The sequence below is a fragment of the Rhinichthys klamathensis genome, unplaced genomic scaffold (assembly GCF_029890125.1).
Source record: "Rhinichthys klamathensis goyatoka isolate OS25496 unplaced genomic scaffold, OSU_Roscu_1.1 h1tg000624l_1, whole genome shotgun sequence".
NCBI classification, from domain to species: domain Eukaryota; kingdom Metazoa; phylum Chordata; class Actinopteri; order Cypriniformes; family Leuciscidae; genus Rhinichthys; species Rhinichthys klamathensis.
Genome location: NW_026607073.1, coordinates 396,575 through 408,920, shown reverse-complemented (window position 1 = coordinate 408,920; position 12,346 = coordinate 396,575). Strand labels below are relative to the sequence as shown.

General features: G+C 38.1%; 1 protein-coding gene across 1 annotated transcript; it reads right to left on the bottom strand.

Moving 5' to 3' along the window:
• Positions 1–468: 468 nt before the first annotated feature.
• On the bottom strand, positions 469–12,230 carry hectd3 (HECT domain containing 3). Its single transcript, XM_056240925.1, has 21 exons — positions 11,633–12,230; positions 11,224–11,384; positions 10,070–10,162; positions 9,499–9,634; positions 9,252–9,373; positions 8,824–8,937; positions 8,448–8,530; positions 8,181–8,346; positions 8,019–8,100; positions 7,541–7,723; positions 6,921–6,973; positions 2,737–2,801; positions 2,560–2,663; positions 2,274–2,387; positions 2,080–2,169; positions 1,771–1,977; positions 1,497–1,626; positions 1,138–1,212; positions 955–1,036; positions 784–855; positions 469–686 (listed from the first exon to the last, which is right to left on the bottom strand). Exons 1-21 carry the CDS (start codon positions 11,978–11,980, stop codon positions 602–604), a joined length of 2,565 nt encoding a protein of 854 aa, XP_056096900.1. The 5' UTR covers positions 11,981–12,230; the 3' UTR covers positions 469–601.
• Between the last annotated feature and the right edge of the window lie 116 nt (positions 12,231–12,346).

Here is a 12,346-nt window from a genome sequence, read left to right as displayed (position 1 = left end):
TTTAGTAAATATATGGGGACACAGAGCTAATGAACAAATAGTGTCAGAATTAGGATTTTTAATAAAGTTACAAAGTTTTAGGCTTTTGAAAAATGTAAAACTAAGAAATTTGATTCTGAACTATTTCATCTTTCAAATATGACATTGCTCATGTGAGCATCTGTCAGATGTTCTGACTTCAATTGAAGCACAAGCAGTTCTGTTGGATCATGGCGTTCTTGAAGTTCATGTAGCTTCAGTGCTGCTGTCAGTAAAGCAAAAGGTGGACTTAACAAAATAAAAAATAATTTCTTCAGTTCAATATTTCAAATTGTTATACTGGTAAATATATTTTGTAAAAAATAATAATATTTATATGAAATAAGAAAATACAAAATGCTACATTGAAATTGTCATGAGTGGTCACTGTCGATTTCCCCACAATTTCAAAGTTTAATTAATAAGCTTGAAAGAACTGCAAACCAGGAGTTGTTTATAACATATTTATTTATACTGTACAGATGTAATTGGCAAAAGTGTAGACATGGTCATGTGCACGGTGCTACAGTTCATTTATGCCAAAACCCTGCTGTGTAAAATTAGTAAACATGGCAAAATCAGGTCACTCCTCCCAAGGGCTCATGTCTGTGTCGATGGCCACACAGTTATATGCAGCATAGCGAAGCTTCTCTTCACAAACTTTAGCACTGCGGATTAAACACATTTAAAATGCAGTCAAAAAAGGTAATAACTTTTTATTCAGTTATTGTGAAATCATCCAAATATTATATTACATAAACACACCTTGGGTATTTGGGTAGATAAAGGGTGCTGGAACATGTGGAAGATTGAGGAAGTGCATCTGTGGTTTCAGACCTTGAAAAAAAATGCATTTGTTTAATGTTTATTCAGATCACAACCTAAATGAACATTACCTAAATGAACATCTCTTGTTATTTTTTTTTTACTACTTACCCTTGTTTGTCTGGGAAGATGTAAATTGGAGCAGGAAGACGACTTCTGCCAGTCACAAACCTCAAAAACCTGCTACGATCCTCTGGCAAAAGTGTAAATAAAATCAACATGAATAATTTAGGTACTTCCTTTTGCAAATTACTAGAAACAGTTGTTTTACGTACGATAAGGAACCTTACTAACCATTGGTGAAGTTCATCAGGGCTTCCCATAAGTACTGCACTCTGACATCTGTTTGTTCCAAGTCTTCATAGCGTGCTGATAGAAAATAAATAAAAAACATATATAATGCAAGTAATTTAATGTAATATATATGAAAATTCCCATCACATTAACAAACATTTGATAAAATTCTAGCAAAACAAAACACTCAATTCAAATTCAATATAAAACTTGGGTCCTGAAGTAAAACTAGTTGTGAATGACTGCTGTACAGAGCTGTAATACTTTCATCCACTATTCGGTTCAGCGCCTTCGAGAATTCATGCTGAGGCAGAGAATATCAATTATTTAATGCTCATGTCAGCTGCTGTATGACTCACTGAGGCGTTTAAGGGCCTCCACTGTGATCTCTGGGTCTCCGCACACTTTCTTCTCCACTTCCTGCCATGTCAGGAGATCGAGCACAGCTTGCGGGACCACTTTCACCAGTCCTGCCTGTATCGCAGCTACCTGTAGTAGTGCAGGAACACAGCTTGGATTAAGCACAGGATTTAATGGACTGATCGAGAAATATATGCTTAGTACGTCCTCAAAAAGGATTTCGTTTTTTCTGTTAATTCCAAATGCAATAGTTTTAACAGACTTTTTTCTCACCTGTTCCCGGCTCTCTTCTAGTCTCGATTTCTGTACCAGGCGTATGAACTCCATGCGATCCTCATACCGGACCACCACTCCACTTCCTCCTGGAATCAGCTCCACCAGCCGCCCGTCACTCAGGGGTGTGGTGTACACAAGCTCCTGGCCGAACTTAAAGTCAAATGTGTCCTTGTCCATATGCTCCATAGCCTCCAACAACTTCACCTAAGGAACAACATCAAACATGTTCCATCAGTTCCACTGATTCCAGTAGTCAGCACCAAGATGCAAAGAAAAGACTGCGGGAGAGATACATGGGCTTCTTACCAGCACTGAATCTACTGCAGGAAAATCTTTCGTCCAGCTGACTGTTTCCCCAATCAGCTGCTTCCACACCAGCCCTGGCAAAGCCAGAACCTAAAGGATGAATATGATGAAATCCCCTTTTCTACCAAATGATCAAGGAAAGCTAACTTTAAATGAATACTAAGGTCCCACTGCAATTACACAACACAACTGACCAGAAAGTCTTTTCCACGAAGAGCTGCGCCCATTAGTTGCCCAATCCACTCAAACTTGTGGAATTCTCTGCATGAAGGATTTGGCACATAGAAGTCTCTGGCCTCTCCAGCTCCCTAATCCAAAAACAGTTTAATCTTTGTATAAAGAGAGGTTCATAACTACCTTGTCAGTTACATTAGAGTCAACTCCACTGCAATGGACTACAGCGGGGTAAAAAATAAATAAATACATTAATGTACAATTACAGAAAGAAAAGGACAGTGCATGCAATAACTTGTTTGTTACCTGGTTAGAGGTTCGGCTGAAGAATGGAAGTGGTACAGGGCACTCTGATGAGCTGGGACAAAGCTCTTCAGACATGTCTGCCAGGCTGTCTCGAAATCCACCGCCTGCTAGAAAGAAATCTCAGATGAGGATACTGTTTTATTTCAGACACGTGAAATAAGTTTATCACTCTATGACCTTGATCGATGATGCCTTCTGCAATGAATTTACACTCCCACCACTGGTCATATCGTGCTGGCCACCTGTAATAAAGAAAATAATAATAATAATATATATATATATATATACAGTGGTGTGAATAAGTTATTACCCCCATGCTAAAGTTGCCTAAAAAGAGGAATAAAAAAATCATCTTTTGGAAATTGATCTTAATGCCTTAATTAGAAAAATGAGGAAAAATCCAACCTTTAAGGACACCAATTTTCTTTGTGTATGAATAATGTATCATAAATAAATAAATGTTCTTCCTTAAAGGGGTGGTATAATGCCCTTTTCACAAGATGTAAAATAAATATCTGATGTCCCCAGAGTGTGTATGTGAAGTTTTAGCTCAAAATACCCCACAGATATTTTTATATAGCATGTTAAAGTTGTCACTTTTTGAGGGTTAGCAAAAACGCACCGTTTTGTGTCTGGCCCTTTAAATGCAAATGACCTGCAGCTCCCGACACAGTGGGCGGGGCTTCAAGAGTGTGTGTGTTAGCAGCTCCGATTACCTCACGCAGACACACGCTAAAATGTCCGAAACTGTTATGCCTTTTATGTTTAAACCGGAGTCAAACAAAGATGGAGAGACTAAGAAGAAGTGACAACATGTAGAATGCAACAGGACATCTCTGAATGGTTAGTTGATGAATTTATGTTGCTGATGTGGAGTTAACTATCTTCAATTAGCATATTCTGTCAGGATAATCTATAAATTGCTTGTATAGGGACTGTTGTGAGATGTACACAGAGTGACTTTCTATTGCATGTGAAAGGACGGATGCTACAGTTTGAGCTGACTCACAAATGTGCTTGACTACAACAGCTCTTCCTCTTCTCAACATGGACTGTATTCCTGGGGGCAGGGTTTATGTAAATTTTAGGGTTAGTGATGTCACTAACCCGGGAGGAAGCTCGTGTTATTCCTACCAGCCGTTTGTTGTAGTCCTTAAAAAAACGATTTCTTTAAAAGCAAATATCTCCCTTTGCTTTGAACTTTGAGCGTTGTAACTTTGCAGATGTTGTTTATGCTCAAACAGCAACATTACACACTAACTAAAGTTAGAAAACTGAAATCATAATCAACCACCCCTTTAAAATACAGGGTGCATAAGTCAGGCCCCCCCCCCCCCCCCCTATGTTAAATTCCCATAGAGTCAGGCAGATTTTTATTTTTAAAGGCCAGTTATTTCCTGGATCCAGGATAATATGCATCCTGATAAAGTTCCCTTGGCCTTTGGAATTAAAATATCCCACATCATCACATTCCCTTCACCATACCTAGAGATTGGCATGGGGTACTTTCCATAAGATCATCTTTCAATGCAAATCAAACCAGCTATTAGGCTAACTGAAATAACACCATGCCAATCTCTAGGTATGGTGAAGGGAATGTGATTATGTGGGATATTTTAATTCCAAAGGCCAAGGGAACTTTATCAGGATGCATATTATCCTGGATCCAGGAAATAACTGGCCTTTAAAAATAAAAATCTGCCTGACTCTATGGGAATTTAACATAGGGGGGGGCCTGACTTATGCACCCTGTATTTTAAGGAAGAACATTTATTTATTTATGATACATTATTCATACACAAAGAAAATTGGTGTCCTTAAAGGTTGGATTTTTCCTCATTTTTCTAATTAAGGCATTAAGATCAATTTCCAAAAGATGATTTTTTATTCCTCTTTTTAGGCAACTTTAGCATGGGGGTAATAACTTATTCACACCACTGTATATTTGTGTGTATAAAGTATAATAGAGTGATTGTTTATTAGAACTATTTTTTGGAGCATTTTGACTATTTAAAAACATTAAGTACAATAAAGTCCAGTAACTTCTGTGATTTCACGATATATGAAGAGTTTGGTTCCAAAACGCGATAAACGCCATTTAAAAAAAAAAAAATTAGTTACTGCAAAAATCAGTATTGTATCTGGTTGGTATTGAAAAGTCAATGCTTAATTTTAAGTAAAATGCGATATCCGCCGTGTTATTCTGTCATGTTTTCTCCCTTTCTTTCCAAACAGCGACAAACGCCAGTCTCCCCTCTCTGCAGAATGCGATATATCCGCTCTCAACCAATCACAACGCACCATTCCACTCTCAACCAATCACAACGCACCATTCCACGCAATGTAAACAGTAACGGCAGCGCCTTAAATGCACCCAGCTTCCTAGTTTTTCTTATCTATTTTGTACTTTTCGATCAACAAACAAACAAAAAAATGAATAATTTTGAAGGCATCGATGAACCTGTGGTTGTTTCTGCGGTGGGTAAGAAACGTAAGGCATCGAAATCGAATCATTTACGTGAGGAGATTAAGAAGATGAGGCACTCGGGAGGAGGAAAAATGTTTTCAATCTTCTTTACAGTTCTTAAAGGGATACTCCACCGGTTTTTCATATTAAACTATGTTATTCCCTTAACTAAGACGAGTTGATACATACCTCTCTCGTCTCAGTGCGTGCACTATATCGCTCTGTATTGCCGCAAAACTATGTTAGCACTTAGCTTAGCCCAGTGCATTAAATATGGGCCAAAAAGAGAAGCGACCAAACACTTCCTCGTTTTCCCTATTTAAACACATTTACTCGAGTAGTGTAACTCGACCTAGGCTGGTGACACAAAATAAAACGTTGCGCTTTTCTAAGCGTTTAAAATTGATGACTATATTGTATGGCGGAATACCATAACAAGTGCTTTTGAGCACTTCGACTTGGCGCAATAATATCATCACTCGTGAAAAGGCCTCTTACCGGCTCCCGCTTCCTCTCCCCCTCCCTCTCATTTCCGTCAATACAACCAACGTGACTTTTACTACCTGTGCTATTAGCAAACTGCAGATCATTTGTAATGGCGGACTTTGTAGATGATTATGACTTCTTTGTAGCAGACCCAGAGCCATATCTGTTTGAACCCGAGTACACGGAGGAGGAATTAGCTCTTATGTACCGTGAGAGGGAAGAAAGATATGATCCAGAACAGACCGGAGCTGGCGAAAGACCACGGGCAAACAGCAATTGGTGGTGCAAGTGTGACTGTTGCGAACAGATGCCGACCGAAATTGAGAGCCTATGCTGTTTAGAATGGGACCAGGTATTGCAATCGAAGGTGGGGGTCAGTGTAGATCCAGAAGACCCTGGACAAATCGCATGTGTCGCGGCAAGCGACGCGTTTGCAGCGATGATTCACCCGGCAGTCGTAAAAATGTTCTTTCCTCTCACGGTCCATAAGAGCTAATTCCTCCTCCGTGTACTCGGGTTCAAACAGATATGGCTCTGGGTCTGCTACAAAGAAGTCATAATCATCTACAAAGTCCGCCATTGCAAATGATCTGCAGTTTGCTAATAGCACAGGTAGTAAAGTCACGTTGGTTGTATTGACGGAAATCTCCGGGAGGGGGAGAGGAAGCGGGAGCCGGTAAGAGGCCTTTTCACGAGTGATGATATTATTGCGCAAAGTCGAAGTGCTCAAAAGCATTTGCAATGGTATTCCGCCATACAATATAGTCATCAATTTTAAACGCTTAGAAAAACACAACGTTTTATTTTGTGTCACCAGCCTAGGTCGAGTTACACTACTCGAGTAAATGTGTTTAAATAGGGAAAACGAGGAAGTGTTTGGTCGCTTCTCTTTTTGGCCCATATTTAATGCACTGGGCTAAGCTAAGTGCTAACATAGTTTTGTGGCAATACAGAGCGATATAGTGCACGCACTGAGACGAGAGAGGTATGTATCAACTCGTCTTAGTTAAGGGAATAACAGTTTAATATGAAAAACCGGTGGAGTATCCCTTTAATAAAAATATTATACTAATAAACTTACGTTGTGTATTTTCAACAGTTTCAATATGAAAAAAAAAAAGGATTTATTCCATTTTGGGGAAAAAAAAAATCAGTTTTTATAATAAATCTTTGAAAATCAAAACCTGGATTTTTTTTGTTTTGTTATTATGACATACAAATGCTATGTGAAAGTTTGAAACAGAAAATAGTGGTTTTCATCTTTCCACTTTCTTGGTAAAGAAAACACATTTTTACTCAAATTAATCTAAATGGATTTATTGCGTTTTGGAACCAAACTCTTCATATATATATATATATATATAGAGAGAGAGAGAGAGAGAGAGAGAGAGAGAGAGAGAGAGACTACCTGTAGTCCAGAGTTTTTTCATACTTGTCAGACGGCTTCAGACCCTCATACACCTACATAACGACAATAAAATTATAAACACTACTATTCAAAAGACTGGGGTGTTTTTTTTTTTATCTCTGTACGGTTTTTAAGTCTCTTATTCGCACCAAGGCTGCATTTGTTTGATAAAAAATACAGTACAAATGGTAGTATTGTAAACATTGTATAACATTACAATAAAAATAACTGTTTTCTATTTCAATATATTAAAAAAAGCTATTTATTCCTGTAATGGCGAAGCTGAATTTTCAGCATCATTACTCCAGTCTTCAGTGTCACATGATCCTTCAGAAATCATTCTAATATGATGATTTGCTGCTTAAGAAACATTTCTAATTACTGTCAATGTTGAAAACAGCTGTTTAATACTTTTGTGGAAACACTTTTTCATGAATATTTGATGAATAGAAAGTTCAAACGCACAGCATTTATTTGAAATAGAAATCTTTAGTAACATTTTGAAAGTGTTTTGCTGAATGCAGCACTCATTTCTTAAAAAAAAAACGCTAGTATAAATGTAAGGCAAACACAAAACAAATACATTTTGTACATATATTGGCACATGTTTTGTGGACTACCTGAGTGAAGACAGCATTTTTACACGTGGAGTCCAGAGTGGGGTTGTCACGGTGCTCCATGGCAAGCCGACGGTTGATGTAAAGGCGGGGCATGAAGTTAGGCTTACTGGTCTCAGAGTCCTTCAGGCACTGGGTGATGAGGGCAGAGCGACGCTTAGACAACAGCAGGAACTGCTTTATGCACTACAGAGCAGAACAAAGTTTGAGGAAAGAGTTAATAAAGAGAGTTTGGCATGGGGTGTGCGATATGCCATTATTAGATTGTGAGTGATTAAAATGTCTCCAACATTTGCCTCATGCTGCACATTCTATCTGTTACAGTTTTTTTTGATTATCATCTCTATCACGGTTACTCTCACGTGACATTACGTTTTTTCATCATCACGAAAGTTTATTATTTGCATGCGATTTAAAGCCTTGCCAGTTTAAACTTCTGATATACAAACAGGACACACTTGTCCTAGAAAAGAGTACTAACTTTGATCTGGTTGAATGTTCCAAGGCTGTAGTCCCAGGCAGGCACCATATGTGGCAATAGACTGTCCAGGAGTGTGATGAACCTAGACACAAAAAAACAACACTGAGAGTCGACAAAAGCTCACATATAGGCCTTACCAAATCACATATTGCTGGGTGTTACCTCTGAATGACCAGAGCACGGCGATAGAGGACATCAGGAGGAGTGCCCTCCAATCTCGGGTAGCGCACTAGGTTGGGAGACTGGAACACGTCTGCGTTGAGGCCCAAGTCACGCTCGCAGGACGATTTGATCTTTAGACCCCTGATCCGTACATCGATTCCCTCATCTACAGGAAAATATAATGACAAGAAATATCTAAGAATCGAGATGAACAGTCATGAGGCTTTGTCTTTCAGATGACAGCATGTCATGTCAGATTAATCTTACCTCTGCATTCCTCAATCCTGATCTCTATGACAGGCAAATGTGATGTCATGTCCTCCAGAACACAAACCTCTCCTATTAAGTTGCTATGAGAGAAATAAAGCCATACTGTTGCAATATTCAAAACTTTATATAGCTTTTACATATTTATAACTTGAAAATGGTGCTACTAATATAGCATGAGCATATACATATAAAATGATAACTGGCCCCAAAAACTGGACTTTTAAACCACACATAAAATGTATGAAAGTTATTGAATTAGATAACAAAATAACAAAGAGAAATTAAAAATGTAAATATCCCAAGCACTCTTTACAAACAAAACACTGCACCAAAAACGTTTAGTAGGCTTTAAATAATAAAACACATTACTTACTCATCTATTGTTACATCACTGCATTTCTTGAGATTATCTCCCTCTCCACCATATACAGTCACTCTTTTGGGCATGTAGTTATCATCTGTTGAGTCCACTGTTAATATCAGTTTGCTAAAGGAAGAGAAAATAAAATAATTTATGTTTTTATGTTCAAAGTTTATAATCTGACTCAAATACATTCAGATCAAATATGATGTTTACAAACAGATGATGTTTGAATCCAATAAAAATCTGATTTTTTGGAATGCGATCAGATCGGATTTCATACGATGTAGACACACCGAATATTGACAACACGGTCTGAGCAAACTCTGATTTCAGACAGTCAGTCTCAAAGGTTCGGATTTGATAACCAAACCAGGTTTGAGTGCATTGTGAACAAAGTCCATGGTAATTAGAGTGACTAGCAAATCAGTTGTCCTTACTTGACCACAGTGCCTCTCTTCATGTGCAGACGGATCCAGTGCTGTCCCTGCATGCCATCGCTCTCCCAGAATGTCTCAGTGTCTCCATCTGTCAGGCAGCTTGCACCACCACTGGGGTCCTCCTTCAAACATAAAAACTCTCATTTACTACTAGTACTACTTAGAACTAGTCTAGAACATCTGATATGTTCACTCACAGCCATCTGCCCTCCACTATTACACAAAATGATACTAAGCCCTCACATACCGAACTAGAAGACACATCAATGCTGGTCACGCATTGCTTCACACTGCCAAGATTTTCATCTTCCTTCCCAATGTGGTCGTAGAAGTAGTGTACAAGGTCCTCATCACATTCAAACATCCATGTAGGAGGGACATACCTGGAAGACAGAGATTGCCTCACAGAATTAGGGCAGATCTGGGTCAATATCATGATGCTATTTTTTTTCTGGATCTAATCATTTATTCAAAAAATGTAATTCATACTGTACATAAAATTATTTTAGTTTTTATTTTAACTTTACTTGAATACACCTCTTCTACAAAAGCATGTTTTTTAATATTCTGATATCATATTGAAGAAAACAGGCTCATTAAAAAAAAAAAATATATATATATATATATATATATATATATACATTTTTTTGGCCATAGATTTGATTATTCTTAGAAAAAATTATTGAAAACTGCTTATTATTAATATTAGAAAATATTAATTAGACTAAAACAGGAAATATCACAGAGAGTTTTGTTTAATTATATTATAGAGAATTGTTTTGCCATTTTTAAATTTTTGTGTCAGAGCATCCATTCACCTCAGCTTTCGAACAGCGGCCTCGTCCGGCTCGGCAACCTTGGGTTTGGCACCCATGTGTAAGGAGTTTTCCACATCCACCACCTGCTCCCACCTACAAAGCCGTTAAGGAAAAATGTTGGTTATTTATATCCGTTGAATCGTCAGAATTTTTTTTTTTACTATCAACAGTTTTATATGTACATACACGCATTTCACATTGACAATCAATTGAAGTACTGAGCCGTAACTAAACTGAATATGTCAGACTTCCAAGTTAAATTTGAATGGCAGCTTATTTTATAATAGTTGATTGAAGTGTTACTTTAAAGTCTCTTATGCTCACTAAGGCTGCAATTATTTGATAAAAAACAGTAAAAACAGTAACATTGTGAAATATTATTACAAATTAAAATAAATATGTTCAATATTTTAATATAATATTAATAACTAATATATATTTTAAAACGTAATTTATCCCTGTAATGGCGAAGCTGAATTTTCATCATCATTACTCCAATCTTCAGTGTCACATGATCCTTCAGAAATCATTCTAATATGATGTTTGCTGCTCAAGAAACATTTCTAATTACTGTCAATGTTGAAAACAGCTGTTTAATACTTTTGTGGAAACAATTTTTCATGAATATTTGATGAATAGAAAGTTCAAACGCACAGCTTTTATTTGAAATAGAAATCTTTTGTAACATTTTGAAATTTGTATCCCCCTGCCTTCTGGCTGGAGATATAGATGTGTAGAGAGGCCAGGTATAGTAAGAGTTTTGTTCTTGTATCTATACGAGCTCTAAACACATAGGAAATCAGCCATGGATATGTCATCTTATGCTCTCTCTATTTTTTGTGATGTCTGTGATTGTATTATGATATGTCGATAATTTAACATGTTATGCATTGTCTGTGTAATTTACGCATCTACATTGGAAACTTATTTCCTCTCGAGGACAAATAAAACTATATCTATCTATCTACCTATCTATCTATCTTTAATGTCACTTTTGATTAATTGATGCATCACTGCTGAATACAAGCAATTATCTTTAAATAAATAAATGTACTTTTGAATGTCAAAATTGTGCTCACAATTTAAAGATTCACAGTGTAAGTTTACATGGATCAGGGAAATAGAGAATGGTGGACATTTCAAATTTCACAAACCTGCTACAAGGCTTGTGGTCATAGCCAAAGAGCTGCTGTTGGCGGCTGATGGTTTCGGGAGATTCCACCGGAACAAGTCGGTCTCCACCTTCTGTGTGTTTACACACCAGGATCCAGCCCTCCTCTATATCCAGACCAGCACGATACTCCTCCAGCTGCTCCTGTGATGGACAGAGCACTCAAACAATCAGAGGGACAAACAAAACAGGCTGACTCTCATTTGAATGTCCATTGAGCTGAAGAGTGGAAGATTCCGGGAGCCACACCAACAGATTACAAGCAGTGACGTCATGAACCAGGAAGTCCCGTGTATTCTGATATCAATAATGATACAGCAGATCAATAAGAATATCGTCTGACTCTGACACCAGTTCCAGGCAACACCTAATCATACATATAAATGTTCTACCTTGCTTATTTTGACCCACAGGCCATGGCCGTTGCAGTACTCCTCCCCTGTTGTCCGTATACATGTCGATTTCTTGGGCTCGATGTTGCACTTGCATGATTTCTTGTGTGGCGCCTGATGCGGGCTCTCCCTCACCGACACCACGCTTTTGCCACCTGAGTTGCCAGCTGTTGACGAGGACGCGGAAACGGAGCCCGACGACGAATCCTTACAGATTTTGTAGCAAACCTCTTTCGGCACGTAACACAGGGACTCCGGCAGATGTTCACTCTTTCTGAAACATTCAATGCATTTGTTTAAAAAGCGTATTCTCCCCAGGAGGATGTTGGAGTTGACGTCCGGAGACATTCCCTCCTCAAGTTTGAGTGCGCTAGCCGGAAAGCTATCTGAGGATGTGTCAAAACTGAGCAGTTCGGCCGTCAGCAAGCATTACACTCGCATATGCTTGTCATTTTTTACCTGTCTGTCCGCTTTTATTGAGATACGATGTAATAAACGAACAGTACGACAAAAGACTAGATACAGTTAAGCATTTTTACTAGCGACAGAGCTACGTATACTGGCATCTGTCAAGACAGCTATGTCACCAGTCTAAAGGGCGACCCGCCCATGTGTGTGCTCCCCCCTACTGGAAAGACTGTTACACTCCACTCATTTTGGTTTATTATTTTTCTTCTTCATTTTAAAGTCATAACGTTTTTAAATCCTACCTTT

What these genes read in the sequence shown, in the direction of transcription:
- hectd3 (XM_056240925.1), bottom strand. Translation starts at nt 11,980, where the DNA reads ATGTCTCCGGACGTCAACTCCAACATCCTCCTGGGGAGAATACGCTTT. An exon ending in AAAATGCTGTCTTCACTCAG is followed by an intron (nt 6,974 to 7,540) that starts GTAGTCCACAAA and finishes GTCGTTATGTAG; the next exon opens with GTGTATGAGGGTCTGAAGCC. An exon ending in AGAAGGCATCATCGATCAAG is followed by an intron (nt 2,664 to 2,736) that starts GTCATAGAGTGA and finishes TCTTTCTAGCAG; the next exon opens with GCGGTGGATTTCGAGACAGC.